Source organism: Balaenoptera physalus, assembly GCF_965194825.1.
Source record: "Balaenoptera physalus genome assembly, chromosome: X".
NCBI lineage: Eukaryota > Metazoa > Chordata > Mammalia > Artiodactyla > Balaenopteridae > Balaenoptera > Balaenoptera physalus.
The window spans coordinates 133552428-133570296 of NC_138903.1; the positions used below are offsets into that span (position 1 = coordinate 133552428).

Consider the following 17869-nt stretch of genomic DNA (forward strand, 5'->3'; position numbering starts at 1 on the left):
GCCGGAGGCACCTGAGAGGCCAGGTACGATGCAGGCAGGGTCTGTAGTGCCGGAGGCTCCTGAGAGGCCAGGTACGATGCACGCATGGTCTGTAGTGCTGGAGGCTCCTGAGAGGTCAGGTACGATGCAGGCATGGTCTGTAGTGCTGGAGGCTCCTGAGAGGTCAGGTACGATGCAGACAGTGTCTGTAGTGCTGGAGGCTCCTGAGAGGCCAGGTACGATGCACGCATGGTCTGTAGTGCTGGACGCTCCTCAGAGGTCAGGTACGATGCAGGCATGGTCTGTAGTGCTGGAGGCTCCTGAGAGGTCAGGTACGATGCAGACAGTGTCTGTAGTGCTGGAGGCTCCTGAGAGGTCAGGTACGATGCAGGCAGGGTCTGTAGTGCCGGAGGCTCCTGAGAGGCCAGGTAAGATGCAGACAGGGTCTGTAGTGCTGGAGGCTCCTGAGAGGTCAGGTACGATGCAGGCAGGGTCTGTAATGCTGGAGGCACCTGAGAGGTCAGGTACGATGCAGACAGGGTCTGTAGTGCTGGAGGCTCCTGAGAGGTCAGGTACGATGCAGACAGGGTCTGTAGTGCTGGAGGCTCCTGAGAGGCCAGGTACGATGCAGGCAGAGTCTGTAGTGCTGGAGGCTCCTGAGAGGTCAGGTACGATGCAGGCACTGTCTGTAGTGCTGGAGGCTCCTGCGAGGTCAGGTACGATGCAGGCAGAATCTGTAGTGCTGGAGGCTCCTGGGAGGTCAGGTACGATGCAGGCACGGTCTGTAGTGCTGGAGGCTCCTGCGAGGTCAGGTACGATGCAGGCACCGTCTGTAGTGCTGGAGGCTCCTGCAAGGTCAGGTACGATGCAGGCATGGTCTGTAGAGCTGGAGGCTCCTGAGAGGTCAGGTACGATGCAGACAGGGTATGTAGTGCTGGAGGCTCCTGAGAGGCCAGGTACGATGCAGGAAGTGTCTGTAGTGCTGGAGGCCCCTGAGAGGTCAGGTACGATGCAGGAAGTGTCTGTACTGCTGGACGCTCCTGAGAGGTCAGGTACGATGTAGGCAGGGTCTGTAGTGCTGGACGCTCCTGAGAGGTCAGGTACGATGCAGGCATGCTCTGTAGTGCTGGAGGCTCCTGAGAGGTCAGGTACGATGCAGGAAGTGTCTCTAGTGCTGGAGGCCCCTGAGAGGTCAGGTACGATGCAGGAAGTGTCTGTAGTGCTGGAGGCTCTTGAGAGGTCAGGTACGATGCAGGCAGGGTCTGTAGTGCTGGACGCTCCTCAGAGGTCAGGTACGATGCAGGCAGCGTCTCTAGTGCTGGAGGCTCCTGAGAGGCCAGGTACAATGCAGGCAGGGTCTGTTGTGCTGGAGGCTCCTGAAAGGCCAGGTACGATGCAGGCATGGTCTGTAGTGCCGGAGGCTCCTGAGAGGCCAGGTACAATGCAGACAGGGTCTGTTGTGCTGGAGGCTCCTGAGAGGCCAGGTACGATGCAGGCAGGGTCTGTAGTGCTGGAGGCTCCTGGGAGGTCAGGTACGATGCAGGCAGGGTCTGTAGTGCCGGAGGCTCCTGAAAGGCCAGGTACGATGCACGCATGGTCTGTAGTGCCGGAGGCTCCTGAGAGGTCAGGTACGATGCAGACAGGGTCTGTAGTGCTGGAGGCTCCTGAGAGGTCAGGTACGACGCAGGCAGGGTCTGTAGTGCCGGAGGCTCCTGAGAGGTCAGGTACGATGCACGCATGGTCTGTAGTGCTGGAGGCTCCTGAGAGGTCAGGTACGATGCAGGCAGGATCTGTAGTGCTGGGGGCTCCTGAGAGGTTAGGTACGATGCAGGCACGGTCTGTAGTGCTGGAGGCTCCTGCGAGGTCAGGTACGATGCAGGCATGGTCTGTAGAGCTGGAGGCTCCTGAGAGGCCAGGTACGATGCAGACAGGGTCTGTAGTGCTGGAGGCTCCTGAGAGGTCAGGTACGATGCAGGCAGGGTCTGTCGTGCTGGACGCTCCTGAGAGGTCAGGTACGATGCAGGAAGTGTCTGTAGTGCTGGAGGCCCCTGAGAGGTCAGGTACGATGCAGGAAGTGTCTGTAGTGCTGGAGGCTCCTGAGAGGTCAGGTACGATGCAGGCAGGGTCTGTAGTGCTGGACGCTCCTGAGAGGTCAGGTACGATGCAGGCAGCGTCTGTAGTGCTGGAGGCTCCTGAGAGGCCAGGTACAATGCAGGCAGGGTCTGTTGTGCTGGAGGCTCCTGAAAGGCCAGGTACGATGCAGGCATGGTCTGTAGTGCCGGAGGCTCCTGAGAGGCCAGGTACAATGCAGACAGGGTCTGTTGTGCCGGAGGCTCCTGAGAGGCCAGGTACGATGCAGGCAGGGTCTGTAGTGCTGGAGGCTCCTGGGAGGTCAGGTACGATGCAGGCAGGGTCTGTAGTGCCGGAGGCTCCTGAAAGGCCAGGTACGATGCACGCATGGTCTGTAGTGCTGGAGGCTCCTGAGAGGTCAGGTACGATGCAGACAGGGTCTGTAGTGCTGGAGGCTCCTGAGAGGTCAGGTACGACGCAGGCAGGGTCTGTAGTGCCGGAGGCTCCTGAGAGGTCAGGTACGATGCACGCATGGTCTGTAGTGCTGGAGGCTCCTGAGAGGTCAGGTACGATGCAGGCAGGATCTGTAGTGCTGGGGGCTCCTGAGAGGTTAGGTACGATGCAGGCACGGTCTGTAGTGCTGGAGGCTCCTGCGAGGTCAGGTACGATGCAGGCATGGTCTGTAGAGCTGGAGGCTCCTGAGAGGCCAGGTACGATGCAGACAGGGTCTGTAGTGCTGGAGGCTCCTGAGAGGTCAGGTACGATGCAGGCAGGGTCTGTCGTGCTGGACGCTCCTGAGAGGTCAGGTACGATGCAGGAAGTGTCTGTAGTGCTGGAGGCCCCTGAGAGGTCAGGTACGATGCAGGAAGTGTCTGTAGTGCTGGAGGCTCCTGAGAGGTCAGGTACGATGCAGGCAGGGTCTGTAGTGCTGGACGCTCCTGAGAGGTCAGGTACGATGCAGGCAGCGTCTGTAGTGCTGGAGGCTCCTGAGAGGCCAGGTACAATGCAGGCAGGGTCTGTTGTGCTGGAGGCTCCTGAAAGGCCAGGTACGATGCAGGCATGGTCTGTAGTGCCGGAGGCTCCTGAGAGGCCAGGTACAATGCAGACAGGGTCTGTTGTGCCGGAGGCTCCTGAGAGGCCAGGTACGATGCAGGCATGGTCTGTAGTGCCGGAGGCTCCTGAGAGGTCAGGTACGATGCAGGCAGGGTCTGTAGTGCCGGAGGCTCCTGGGAGGTCAGGTACGATGCAGGCAGGGTCTGTAGTGCCGGAGGCTCCTGAAAGGCCAGGTACGATGCACGCATGGTCTGTAGTGCTGGAGGCTCCTGAGAGGTCAGGTACGATGCAGGCAGGGTCTGTAGTGCCGGAGGCTCCTGAAAGGCCAGGTACGATGCAGGCAGGGTCTGTAGTGCCGGAGGCTCCTGAGAGGTCAGGTACGATGCAGACAGGGTCTGTAATGCTGGAGGCTCCTGAGAGGTCAGGTACGTTGCAGGCATGGTCTGTAGTGATTGAGGCTCCTGAGAGGTCAGGTACGATGCAGGCATGGTCTGTAGTGATGGAGGCTCCTGAGAGGCCAGGTACGATGCAGGCAGGGTCTGTAGTGCCGGAGGCTCCTGAGAGGCCAGGTAAGATGCAGACAGGGTCTGTAGTGCTGGAGGCTCCTGAGAGGTCAGGTACGTTGCAGGCATGGTCTGTAGTGATTGAGGCTCCTGAGAGGTCAGGTACGATGCAGGCATGGTCTGTAGTGATGGAGGCTCCTGAGAGGCCAGGTACGATGCAGACAGGGTCTGTAGTGCCGGAGGCTCCTGAGAGGCCAGGTACGATGCAGGCATGGTCTGTAGTGCCGGAGGCTCCTGAGAGGTCAGGTACGATGCAGGCATGGTCTGTAGTGCCGGAGGCTCCTGAGAGGTCAGGTACGATGCAGGCAGGGTCTGTAGTGCCGGAGGCTCCTGAGAGGTCAGGTACGATGCAGGCATGGTCTGTAGTGATGGAGGCTCCTGAGAGGTCAGGTACGATGCAGGCAGGGTCTGTAGTGCCGGAGGCTCCTGAGAGGTCAGGTACGATGCAGGCAGGGTCTGTAGTGCCGGAGGCTCCTGAGAGGTCAGGTACGATGCAGGCAGGGTCTGTAGTGCCGGAGGCTCCTGGGAGGTCAGGTACGATGTAGGCAGGGTCTGTAGTGCCGGAGGCTCCTGAGAGGTCAGGTACGATGTCGGCAGGGTCTGTAGTGCTGGCCGCTCCTGAGAGGTCAGGTACGATGCAGGCAGGGTCAGGTGTCCTCTCCGTTTGGCAGCTTCTGGGTCCCTCACAGGGAATGGCAGCCTAGATGAAGGGAAACGGGCAGAAAGTGGGAAATTAGGAAGTGTGCGAAGTTTCCTGTGAAGTACAACATAGACGAAGGGCAGCATCTGGCGCGGGAAGACAAGGTGAAAGTGTGGGGGGAAGATGGAAGATAGTAGCACACACTTCAGTGATCAGAGAGGGAGAAACTGAGGGAACATGGGAGGGGAGGGAATGATTGCACATTCAGAGATGCCCTTGAGGAAGCTAGAGAAGGCTGAGGTTCAGCACGGTGGGCAAGTGGGCCTCTAGTAGGTACCGGTCTGCCCCATCTCCTACTGACTCGGCGGGGACGTGGGGACGGGATGGGTGAGCCTCCGTTGTTTACCTCTCTTCCCCAGGAAATGCGCAGGGGAAGCATGCGAAGGGGCAGGGAGAGAGGGGACAGAAGGTAGGGGAAGAGAATAGGAAGGAGACCCACGGTGACTGCAGGGGCAGCCTTGAGTGTCTCGAGCTTCCACATCTTGGATTTGAAGGAGCAGGGTCAGCACTGCAGCTCCTCTTTTGTAGCAGCATTCAGGGGACACCGTGGATTTGCCAGGTTTGGGGTTTTCCCAGGTAGGTGCCTGGGGGAGGGGTGGCAAGGTGAGAGGGTGCAGAGTAGAGGTTTCCCTGAGATCCCCACACTCTGTGCTGGGGAACGGAAGGGGCAGTGGTGTCCGGGAGTGTTCTGATTCACCTGCTTTGTGTTGCAGGTGAGCGTGGCTCTGGGATGCGCCACCCGTGGTCGGACTGTTACTTTTGTTTGCACCTTCGCTGCCTTTTTGAGCCGAGCATTTGATCAGATCCGGATGGGAGCCATCTCTCAAAGCAACATCAACCTCATTGGGTCCCACTGCGGGGTATCCATAGGTATGAGTTCTCAATGCCATCATTTTAATCGCCTTCCTCCTTTACAGAGAAAGATTAGCCTGTAAGAGGCTGAACTGCCAGCGTGCTTAAGGTTCCATAATGTTTGATTATCATAACCTCCGTTTTGAAAAAAGCCATGTCATGTTTTAGAAGTTCCAGACACTCTGGGTAACTTTTGAGCCGATCTCTTGGTATTACTGAAAAGTGCCCATTTTTTCTGTCATCGAGAAATAATTATCTGTCCTGAGTGCCTCTTCTTTGTCAAGCCACGTACTAGGTAGAGATTGGGTCACCCTGGCATCACCGAATTGTTTACTGCTCTCTGGTCGCCTTAGTCTAAGTGGGGACAAGCTGCATGGGCACAGCAAAGTGAGCAGCACAGCCTGCCAGGGCTCCCCCGGCCCGAGCAGCCTGCTTGGACAGAATGGGAAACCTCGAGGCGCCCAACACGTGGGCATTAACCGTGGATGGGCTACATGGAAGCTGGGGGAAACACGGGAGCCGGGAGGAGGACCGAGGCGTGTGTTAGCAGTGGATAGAAAATCGGGCGAGTCTGTGAGAACCTGAAGAAGGATTTCAGCGTTGCTGACAGGAGGAGTCTCAGACGGCAGGAACAGCAGAACCCCAGTCCCCGGGGGTTTCTTGCCTGGGAAACGTCCGGGATGACAGAAATGGGGAGTCTAGAGAGACGGGGCACCTGACATTCCTGTGGCGGGGCAGGTCAAGGTAGATGTGGCAGCTTACGCTTGCTGCCAGAATGCTGGAGGGGAGGGCTGGACGTGCGTGTTTGGGTGTCGTCTTGGGGACTTCCTGGGAGAGCAAGACTGGCTAAGAAGTCTCTGGATGGCCAGATGCAGGGGAAGAGAGCAAGGAGGGAGGAGGGCCTGGACAGGGGTCCGGGGTCTCTGCCTGGGGCTGGGTGAGGAGTAAGTTTTAGACTCAGCTGAGTGGAGAAGTGGCTCTAGGTCCAGACCAGAGGAGCCGGGGTTCTGAGGAGAGACAGTGGTCCCAGGCCAGGCGGTGTACGCGGCGACAGTTCCCTTCCTAGCTGGAAGAGCTAGGCCGCCCTGGTGTACGTCGGGCTTTCTCTTTGCACAGAGTCTCTTTCCCCCCCACACGAAGGCCCTCTGAGTTCCAGCAGCACCCCGAGGGCACCCCAAAGGCTATGTTCTGTGATTCTCAGCTACTTTGAAGGCCATGAGAAATGAATGAGACCATTTGAGTCTGAAAACTTTAGTCTCTTGATGGAGAAGGTAGAAGAGCAGAGAAGAAATGACAGAGTCTGAGGGGGCCTCCTAGGGAGAAGTGCACAGGGCCAGAGACCTGGTGCTCGGGGACGAGTGTTGGGTCGCTCAGGGCAGCAGCGCTAGGACCGTGTGCCAGGGGTTGGCGAGGCTTGGGGCCGAGAAGAGGCCTGTGCCGTGTTGCTTGCAGCGTCAGTTGGGAGCCTCAGGCGGGGCGTGGCAGTGACCTGCGCTGCGCTGGCGGCCACCCCGGTGGCACGCGTGCTTGGCTGACGGGGCGGGCTCACCTTTCCATTGGGCTGTGGCTTTGCTTTCTCAGGTGAAGACGGCCCCTCCCAGATGGCCCTGGAGGATCTGGCCATGTTCCGAGCGGTTCCGAACTGCACGATTTTCTATCCGAGCGATGCCATCTCAACGGAGCACGCCGTGCTCCTGGCGGCCAACACCGAGGTATCCGTAAGGGGGCACTGGCGCCGACAGAAAACATTGCTGGGCTCTGATGCTGCTTTGGTACTGATGGCTTGATTTTTTTTTCCCCCATTTTTTTCTCAGCATAAAGAAAATAGATATTCGTTATAGGAAATTTGGTTGTAGGATTCCTTTTAAAAGTAGAACCATTGCCCCAGAAAAGGGTGATGAACCACGAAGAACATGAATACATTCGCATTGTAAAAAGCAGTGCAGAAGAATTTCGAACCCCTGACGACCTGTATCGGGTGGGACTTGGGTCAAGAAGAGGGGGTGCCCTGGGGCTCTGAGACAGGGAGCCCTTGGCAGGGCCACGGAAGTGGGTCCCAGCGACAAGCCATCATGTGCTGGCCTTAGACACAGCCCGTGCAGCTGCCACCTCGTGATATCAGAAAACTGGACAGTTGCCAGTGGGAGGCCACTGCAGACAAACCCTGGGGTCCCCAGCCCTGTCCCGCCCTCAGAAACAGCTTAGAAGGCTACAAGTCTGGCTTCTGCCCTGCCTGCCCCTCCTGAAGTCTCACCCAGGGGCATCAGATGGACACAACCTAACTCCTGTCCAGAACCCAGCCGCAGCAGAGGCTAGGGGACAGAATCTTTACCTTTCTAACCACTCTAGCTAGCGGCCGCCAGACTCACCTCACCCCCCAGGCCTGCGCGCACCCGTGCCCCTGCGCAGGCAAACCTGGGCACAGTTGGGGTGGGTCGTACGAGTTCCGTTCCAAGCATTTCCAACGTGTTAGAGACATGAGTTTCTTTTACTGTTTTCCTTTAAACCTAAGTGGCCTCACACATTGTTCTGGATTTTTCTACGTGCTATATCCGGGACATTGTTCTATGTCCTTGCATGTACAGTGCAATCTCGTGTGCTGCAGGGTCTTATTTGTGGGAAGTTCAAAAGAGACAAAGCTGTGGTGACGGAAATCAGAATAGAGGTTGCTTCTTGGGTGGGGAGAGTGACAGGAGAGAGGCATGAGGGAACTTTCTGGGCAGGTGCAAATGCTGTCCAGACTCAGGAGATGGTTACATGGTGTATAACTTATCAGAATTCGGGGCGTGCTCCACTTAAGTAAATTTTACCTTGTAAAAATACACCGAATAGAACTAGTTCATAACATGTAAATGAACAAAAGGAATCAGTGTTCCTAAATTAATGTATGGGTTTATCATGTACGATTTAAATATGTATGTAAATTAACAAATACTAGACATTTGAGTATTCATTTACATTCCTGTTTATATGTTCAAGGTGATAAAAAACGTATTTACATCTTTTTATTGGAGAAATAGTCATTTTATATTCCGGTGTCTAAGGTACTTCTAAGGATGGAGCATTCATTACAAGCTGTTGTGACAAAAGTTGTTTCCCATGTGTTTTAGGCTTTCTAGTCAAGGTGAGTCAGCGCTCCTGCTCCACGTTTATGTTCTGTGGAGACACAACAGATCGATTTATACTTGAGAAAGCTTTCCTAAACGGGTGAGCAGGACAGCGTGGAGAGCTCGTCACAGGGCACCCAGCAGGGCCCTTCGTAGTAACCTGACCCCGTGACAGTTGGCCCTCACTCCAGAAGGCACATTTTGTTTTTAGTACAAAGAATTGTTAGGTCCTCCCCCGCTTCTTTTTGAGGTTTATTAGTTGGAAATTTAGTTTGATTTTCTAAACTGTGGCTCTGGTGTTCATTTACACCCTAGGGGATGTGCTACATTCGGACCAGTCGGCCAGCAACTGCAGTTATTTACACCGTATACGAAAACTTTGAGGTTGGACGGGCCAAGGTAAGGCCTTAAGTTCTCCAGTGTCTTCCAGCATCAGTTCACGTGGAGAGCACTGTTCTTAAAGCCAGCGCTAGAGACATCCACAGTTGACGCTTCATTCTTTCTTTGCACTAGTTTAAAAAAAATTCATGACCTTTGCCTGCTTTTCTTCAGGAAGGAACATTCTGCCAATATCAGCCTGAACTGAACTTTTCTCCTTTCTGAAAGGAGTCTCTTTGTTGAGCCCTTAAAGATAAGCTGGTAACAACTTGAAGGCTTTTGAGTTGCTTTGCTGTACCTTATCACAGCCTCAAGCTAAACAAAATAATAGAACCCATTTCAGATGAATAGTATATCTGTTAGGTTCTGGTTTTGCAGGTCCAAGGCCAGGAATATAACAAACAAATATGAACCATCTTGCCTCTGGCCATTGTGTGACCCTGCAGTTGGTTTTGCACATGGATTGTGGCCTCGCCCCCAGGCCTGCTGATAAAGGCTGGCATTGCAAGGTGCCTCCTATCTCCTGTATCCTTGAGAAAGCCCTAGAAGCACAGATTGTTAGCAGCCAGCCATGTTTTGTAGATGAGGGCCAGAGAAGGTGTTCAGGAAGACCAGGATTCAAGCCCCTACGGCAGCTCGACGTCTGTGTGCCTGCCTGTCTGAGCTGCGTGTGCAGAAAACCAGCAGCGTCTGTGGAGAAAATAAGTGACTGCCCACCACCTAGAGAGCAGGGCTTACAGACATTTGGCCGCGTTTTCTTCCTGGCTTTTTCTATATACACGTATATATATGTGTATATCTTAGTTGAGATCATACTGCATAGGAAAGTTTTATGTCCTGTCTTTATCTTATAAGCCTTTTAGAACGTCATTAATACTCTCCTTAAGTATGTGAAAGACTGATAGCCACTCTTGAAGAGCAATAGGTGACTTCCAACCTGATTGCTACGGGCCAGGCTGCTCCAGGATTCACAGTGGCTGGTGCTCAGAATGAGTGAGTGAGCGCTGGCTGGCTTCAGCGCCACAGTAGAGCAGGTGTACCCAGAGCAGTTAATAGTCCCCCATAGTTCCATTCTGCTGAATGGAAAAGCTGTATTATTCACTTCAGTGTGAACTACACGTTCACACTATTGTTCCCTGGACTCCCACGTTTAACTCAAAGCCATATGTTTGCCTCCGGGGGTGGTGGGGAGTGTGTCTTGGTGATAGTTATATGGTTTTCAAAGCTTTCTCATATCTCTCTTCTTTTTTTCCCCCCCCCTGATGTTTGTCCTGTCCTGACAAAATGAAGTAAACTTCCTGATGTGAGTTAAAACGTGTGTGATAATATGCATGCCATGGATAATTCAAGGGCTGGATTTGCAAAGGGGGACGTAGGTGTGTGTATGTATGTGTGTATATGTATGTATCTATACATGTATATTTGTGTGTGTGTGTCTGTGTGTGTGTATGAAAACACTAGAACATTCTCGAAGAATGGGGGTGAGTGGTTTGAAGCCCTGAATATCTGTAGTCAGCAATGGTTCTTAAGCCACAGGAAAAGCTATACAGAGGAATGCAATGCAGACTTCCAGATGCCTTTGGTTGGGTGACTTTGGAGGAAACAAAACGATGGAAAAAAGAGCAGAGAACCCTGTCTGCTTACAGAATAGCGGGTGGTTGGGAGCATGGGCTTTGAAGTCAGATGGGCCTGGCTGCTGGTCTCAGCCCTGCCCTGGGCGAGTTCCTCCTGTTCTGAGATTTGCTTTCCACAGCCACAGAAGGGGCCCGCTAATGCACGGGCTTCACAGGGCACTTGGGCATGCACCTCGAAAATGCCCCCAAATGGTCCCCATTCGCGTGTTCGTGATTGGAGTCCAGTCTGTGTGAGTGCCCCAGCAAGATGTTCACGCAGCCCAGAGGTGGCGCCTTTGCAGACCCCTTGGTGGGCGTGAGTCCGTGCTCTGGAGCAGATGGGCTGTACAACTCGCTTCTGGCCTTCAGCCTTTCACATCCCAGTTGGAAATGCACCTGCTTTGCTAAAGGGTCATTTTGCATACGTATTGTAAAAGAACTTAGTAATTTGGCATCGTGAATCATGAGGAAAAGTAGGTGAATTTGTTAAACAAACATGAAGTGGGGCTTATTAAAAAGAATATGTCCTTGTTGGTCAGTGTGCTGACTCGGCCTTTTTTATAGTGAACTATTAAGGAGTGAAATTGGTAGGCTCAGGAGAGCAGTGTAGCAGAGTGTCCTCCACTTTGAGACACACTCTGTGTGTAGTAAGCACAGCATTTTTGTTTTGTGGGTGCAACACCAGGTCGTCCGCAACGGTGTCAACGACAAGCTCACAGTTGTTGGAGCTGGAGTGACCTTGCATGAGGCCTTAGCAGCCGCCGATGATCTTTCTAAGCAAGAAGGTCAGTTGGTTGTTGCTGAATGCTGAAGTTCAAGCTGGGAGTGGTAGGACTTGGGCTGCCTGTGTGCCCCAATCTGTCTTTTATTCTAAGTCTGCTTCATACACCAAGCTGGTTATCTCTGTTCTCCAGATATTTCTATCCGCGTCATCGACCTGTTTACTGTTAAACCCCTGGATGCAGCCACCATCATCTCCAACGCAAAAGCCACAGGTGGCCAGATTATCACAGTGGAGGATCACTCTTCAGAAGGTGTGTGCAGGCCTTGGGGACCACTTTGAAAGTCTGCTTTGGTGCAGCGTGTTTTTGTTTTCCTTGACCAGAGGTGTGCCATGATCGTGGGCGGCACCTCCAGCCAACCACTCACCCAGCAACCTGTATTACTTGCTCTTTGCGACGGTATGGGTATAGGGTCTCTTGCCCGCCTGCACTGGCTGGCTAAGGGTGGGGCCGTGCCCATCCTCGTTTGTGTGTGCTCAGCACAGTGTGCAGTGCCTGGTCCCCGGGTAGCTGGCTCAGTGGCAGTGCAGAGGAGTGTCTAACTTGGCATTGTGAGGGGAGGCGTCATAAGAAGCTTCACAGTTGCTCTTGAGTATTGAATGATTAATAGTTTGCCCCCCACAGAAAAATGGCAATAGTGCCTTGCAAGCAGAGAACACAGCAAAGGCAGGAAAAGTGTGGCCAGGGAGAGGGGGCTGGGCAGTGTTTGGCCAGGGAAGGTCAGGTGGGGCAGAGGAGGGAGTGGGGAGCTTCATGTGTTTGCGTGTCAGGGGCCCCAAGAGCACCCCCGTGATCTGCAGGAAAGCACTCCAGTGCCCTCCCGGCTGAGGTTGATGGCAGGGAAAGGGCACACGCCAGCACCCCCAAGGACAGAAGACACGGGTCGGGGGTGGAGAGCCCCACCCCTTCGGCTTCCTCTCTCCCTCCCATGAGGGGCCAGCCGAGCACTCTCCCTTCGCCGGCAGTCACAGATGCCGCCCTGGGGACCCAGGGAGCCCACTCGAGACTCAGCGCCCTGGGGACCCAGGGAGCCCACTCGAGACTCAGCGCCCCGGGTTTCATTGAGGGCTGGTCGCAGCCTGGCGCGTGCCAAACTTCCCGATTCCCAGGGGAAAGCAGGTGTGCCCCATAAACCACCCTGTGGTGCCAGAGTCCAGGCACAGGGACCACCCTTATCAGTAGGGAAAGTGTCTCGTCGATGCAGGGCACTCGCACCAGCCCACTGCCCGGGCACCACCCCAGGGGCAGCCTTGCCAGCTGGCCCTTCCGAAGCCGGCATCCAGTTCGTAGGTTCCTGACAGCTTTGAGAATCTGAGTTCCACAGACGCCTGCATCCGTGGAGCCCCAGTGGAAAGAGCCCCTGCCATAAGTGAGGCTGGGAGCAATTTGGAGACTCGCACTTTTGAACGAGAACGCTTCTGGTCAGTCGGGGAATGGTTGTTTATGAATCAACAGCCAGTGAAAAATATCTTTCCCTGGGAACCACAAATTCAAAGGCGTCTATGTGATGGGGTTTTAAGGCTGACTAGCTGTTTCCAGAACAGAGCCTGATGTCCCTTGCTTCCCCAGGTGGCATCGGGGAGGCTGTTTGTGCAGCGGTGTCCATGGAGCCTGACATCCTGGTCCATCAGCTGGCAGTGTCAGGAGTGCCTCGGAGCGGAAGGCCGAGTGAGCTGCTCAGTATGTTTGGAATCAGTGCCAGACACATCATAATGGCTGTGAAGTGGGTCTTAATGAATTAAAATAGCTGTTGGCTTTGGTCTTAGAAGACTGGCCTCTTTACCTTACATTTATGCTCATTGCCAAACCATCACTTAAATCTATACTGTTGCGCTTTATTCTTTTTAAAAGCAAAGCCAGTTAACTACTTTCCTGTTAAGCCAGAACTACGTACACAAGAGTAACTTTCACCTTTGAATCATAAATGTGGGTTACAAGACAAGGTTTTAAGTGACAGAATAGCTAACAAAACAACCACCTAATAAATTTTCTGATGAGACTACAGATAACTGGGCTGGGGACCAACATAAGGTAACAGTTTCTTAAATGTGTGTCATAAGTAAAGAAAATGCGAATTGAATTGTAGACTGCAGTTGCCCAGGTTTGGCAGCGCTATACCCCCATGCTGCGCACCGCTGTCCCAGCTCAGACCACCTGCTGCCATCCTACCTGTAGCCTCCCAGGTACTGTGTCAGCGCAGTTGCCCTGGAACTTCCTCTGGTGTCTGCCTTCATCTCCTCTCTTCCGCGAGGAGGCTGCGCCTAGTGTGTCCCGTGCTGCTTGCGACGACTGCTCCGCGGAGAGGACACAGCCTGTTCTCGTCTCCACCCCTCACTGTCCTGTGAGATCTCAGAAGTGTCTCATTTGCCCAGTGACCAACCCGAACTGTTATCTCAACTGTACTCATCTGCTAAGCATGCTAGTTAAAGTTAATGTTAATAAAGCAATTAAGAACCGGCTACCTGCTTTATTGCGTTTGTGCCTTGTATGTGTAATTTGGTTTCTCCTTGACAAAATCCTAAATGAGGAAGGAGCTGTTATCTAAACCAGCAGAGAGCCATGTCCCTTAACAAGCCCTGGAAATGGTACTGGGCAGGAGATGCACCACTAGAGGACAGTATACAGCCTGAAAAGCCAGCCCTGAGCTGACTCCTTAATTTAGCTCTGAGCATGTAAACCATGTGGCCGGAATACAAGAAGAAAATACCTGCCAGGTAAATTAAAGATAGGCCCCGCCTCCACACCCCACCCCCCACCCCCGCCATAACCGAAGAGTCCTGAGCCCTCTTCTTTGCGGGCTGTACGAGAAGTCCTCCTTCCCTGGAGACCCGGGGCGGGGTCTGCGCCCTCCCGCGAGAAAGGCCAAGAAAAAGCCGCCCCCAAGATCCAGGGCTCAGGAGACCCCGTGAGCACCGTTGGGCCCACCCTGACCCGGCAGAGAAAAGAGACGTTGTGCTCCCCAGGGTGACTTGGAGAAGGGGAAGAGGAAGGTGGCGACCCCACCCAGATGGCAAACGAGCACTGTCACTCCTTGTCCGGCTGGGCCCCAGTCCTGGCCTCTCAGAGCTGCCTTGATCTGTACTCCTGGGAGCTTCCACCCTCCCACGGCCCAGAATGTGGCACCCACCCCCACACACAGTTCTCTCCCCGCCCACTGAATTCCAGCGCCTCCTGAGTGTGCCTCTGAGATGTTCTAAGATAAAGCACGGATCCTTCCCCCGCCTGCCCAAGGATAGCTGCCAGAGAAGTGTCCAGAGCTAGTACCCATACCACCAGGGATCTAAGTATCCGCCAGAGGTGCCCACGCTTCTAGAGGTGGGGACAGCAAGAAGGTAACAAAGTCTTCCCCATGTCACTTGACAGGTGTGACACACCTGTTCTTCTCCAGGACGACCTGTCACTTTAGTGAATGGGTCCTTTAGGAAGGCTTGGGAAGATTTGCGGTGTGCACTTCCAGCAATGCTGCAACAAGGTCCTTCCCAGGGAACACGGCCTCCCCTTCCATCAGGGGGGCTCTGGGTCTGGAAACTGGGTGAGAAGGTGTGACTCTCCACGGGGGCAACTCAAGTCAGGTTTTTGCTCCCAGAACTAGAGGGTTTAGGGTTATACGCATCAAGCAGTCCTGTAGCAGGCTGCCCAACTATTTCCTGCTTAGAGGCTCATTTTCTGCGCCTTGCTCGCTTGCCTCCAGCCCGCCATTCTTGCTTTTCCTGGAACATGCCAGATTGTTCCTTGGGGTCGGGGCCTTGGCTCCGGCTGGTCCTCAGTCCTTAGGCTGGTGCTCCTGCTCTAATGGCTCTCTCAGCGCCTTGCTGAAAAGAGCTGCTTCTGGACCTATCCCTGGAACACAGTTGGGGGGTGGAGTGTTCAGGCTGGATATGATGAATCTACTCTCAAATTCCTCTCTCCCTAAGCTTATGGATTCTGTCCTGCACCTCCTGTCAGGGCATTTCTGGCATCAAAACCCATGAAATGCAGGTCAGTCGTAGGTCCAAGCCAAGCATGCGAGTGCTAGACTACACACCAGCTGCATGTCCTAATACTTTTTTTATTTTTAAATTTATTTATTTATTTATTTTTGGCTGCATTGGGTCTTCGTAGCCGCGTGCGGGCTTTCTCTAGTTACGGCGAGCGGGGGCTGCTCTTCGTTGCGGTGCGCGGGCCTCTCATTGCGGTGGCTTCTCTTGTTGTGGAGCACGGGCTCCAGGTGCACGGGCTTCAGTAGTTGTGGCCCGCGGGCTCAGGAGTTGTGGCTCACGGGCTCTAGAGCGCAAGCTCAGTAGTTGTGGCGCACGGGCTTATTTGCTCCGCGGCCTGTGGGATCTTCCCGAACCAGGGCTCGAACCCGTGTCCCCTGCATTGGCAGGCGGATTCTTAACCACTGCGCCACCAGGGAAGTCCCTAGGCAGGCAGATTCTTAACCACTGTGCCACCAGGGAAGTCCCTGTCCTAATACTTTTAATCTGGAACCTCTAGTAAATACACTATCAGTTAATCCACCCCATCGAGTGGCCCACCTCCCCTACTGAGTCGCACACCCTGAGAACCTACTACCACAAATGTTCAAATACAGTTCAGTTGGTAGGTATCGGTGAAGTCCGGAAAATATTTTTTTTATGTCCTTATGGAAAATATTTATTGACGTATGAGCTGTTTCCTCTAGGGTCAGGCTTTGGTCTGTCCCCCTGGATCATGCTGTGATTGGGCCCCAGTTACGGGTCTAATGGCAACAGGGTGTGGTGGCAGAGGGTGTGGAGGACAGTGGGTGTCCCCTTGCAAGGCATCTGCGCCAGGTGAGGTGATGACACAGTCCCCAAGGGAGAGAACACCAGCCTGCCAGACACGGGAGGGCAGGCTACTTCCACCCGCAAGGGAGGCTCAAGGGGACTGCGGGCTTCCCGACTGTCAACCCCCACTGAGGGCAACCAGATGTCCCGATTCTAGGTTTCAGGTCCCACTCCTCCACCCAGTGCCGTACCTTTCACACGAGAAACATGGAGAGGCTGGGAATTCAGGTGACCTTGGGATTCTGCACAATGATGCAGGTTTTGTTTGTGTTTGTAGTGTTTGATTTCCAGCACCCTCAGCCCTGCAGGTACAGGAGGAAGAGAATTTTTAGGGCTGCCATGGAAGTGCTCTGGCTGTCATACTGTGCCTTGAGCTGAGAGGTAAGGAATCTGACCTTGTCAGTTTTTTCTCTGTGCCCTCCCGGGGACACTCTGGAGTCACCCCACAGCACAGCCTTGATTCCCCAGCGTCCCTTCCACGACAGTTCAGGGCAGCAGCCGGTCCGGCTCCCCTGGGCACTTGCTGCACTTGGCCCTTCATCCCAGTCAACCACAGGGGAGAGCTTGATGAATGGTGAGGCCCCCGCAGGTCATGGGTGCCTCGAGCCCCACTTGGTTACTCGGGGATCGGAGGGCTGGATGAACAGAGATAGTACAGGAAGAAGCTGCCCCCACCCCCAGAGCCTGGGAAAAAGGGAGGGGGTTAACGTCATCTGCAGCCTAGAAGCCAGGATGAGGGGCCTTGAAGAACAGAGGCTGGATCTCTGAGGAGGGGCTGCTGCAGTCTCTCAGGGAAGGAGAGAGCAACAGCACCGGCTAAGAGGGGCAACGGGGCAGGAGGGGCAGGAGGGGATTTCCGAGGCACCACCTATCTTCCAGGTCACTGGTTCCTTCTTCGGTGGCATCCGATCTGTGGTTTGATTCATCTGTTGAGATTTTTATTTCAATGACTGTGGCTTTGTTTTTAACTTCTAAAGTTCTTTTTGAAATCGGCCTGGGCTTTTAAAATTAGTCTTGTCTTTGTGATTCCTTCCTTGGTATCTTTGTTTTGTGTCTCGGAGGCTGGGGAGTTGGAGTAGCCTTCTGTCACAATAATGCAGACGATTTGTAAATACCCATGAGAACTGCTCTCTGATCTCAGGAGAATCCAAAGGTAATGTCAGTCTGTGTTTCAAAGGCCCCCCTGATTAAGCACAAGAGTAGAAGGCGTTTCTCTTTCTCACCCTCCTTCCTTTATGGGCTGGCCCGAGGCCGGGGCGGGGATAGTCACCAGGACTCACCTCCGATGCCTTCAGGGCAAGCTGATGTGCCACACGCACCACCACGGCCCAGGAGGCTCCCTGCGAGGGAGCGATCCAGATGCAGCGCCTGGCCCGCAAAAGGAGGTCAGGCTTGGAGGCCAGTGTCCTTGATCCACACCTCGCCTCGGCCACCTGCTAGCTAGTGATTCAGAACAAGCTACTCAACCCTTCTGTGTCGTGCTGTCCTCATTGCTCATCTGGAGAATGGGGAGGACACGCTCCCAACTTCCTAGGGCCACCGCGAGGGTGGGATGGACGAGTCCAGGCACGGAGCAGACACTCGCAGCCCTCACCGAAAACTATATTATCTGGCCTCTGACCGGGATGCCCTGGGGACGGGACGTTGACAGGGCCAGTCTTCCGATGTTCCATGAGGGTGGGCGGTGTCTTCAATTTGAGATGGCAGACCCATCTTCGGCTGGGCCTCTGGGAGTCCCGAGGGGGAAGCCAGGGGTGAGGTGTCCCCGTCCAGGGAGCGACTGCTCTTCGGGGAGCCCAGCAGTACTACCACGATGGGGGGCGGTGGGCGTCCTCTCCCTCTCAGCCTGCGGTTCTCTGAAGCGCCTCTGTCTGCGGCAGTGGGGAGGGGAGGCAGCCCCAGCTTGTGGATGATGGGGCCAGGGGGCTCCTCTCCTGCTCACTCAGACCCATGCTGGGATGGACCCACTTCTTCTTACAGCCCTG

General features: G+C 54.5%; 1 protein-coding gene across 1 annotated transcript in view; it reads left to right on the forward strand.

Annotated features, from left to right (window-relative positions):
* LOC309652415 (transketolase-like protein 1) overlaps nt 1–13556 on the forward strand; it is a 35875-nt gene extending 22319 nt beyond the window's left edge. Inside the window, exons 8-13 of the mRNA XM_082446193.1 lie at nt 5079–5235; nt 6799–6929; nt 8640–8723; nt 11001–11100; nt 11230–11349; nt 12667–13556. Of these exons, the coding sequence (XP_082302319.1) occupies nt 5079–5235; nt 6799–6929; nt 8640–8723; nt 11001–11100; nt 11230–11349; nt 12667–12839 (765 nt within the window). The 3' untranslated portion in view covers nt 12840–13556. The remainder of the gene's footprint in view (nt 1–5078; nt 5236–6798; nt 6930–8639; nt 8724–11000; nt 11101–11229; nt 11350–12666) is intronic.
* Nucleotides 13557–17869: the final 4313 nt, after the last annotated feature.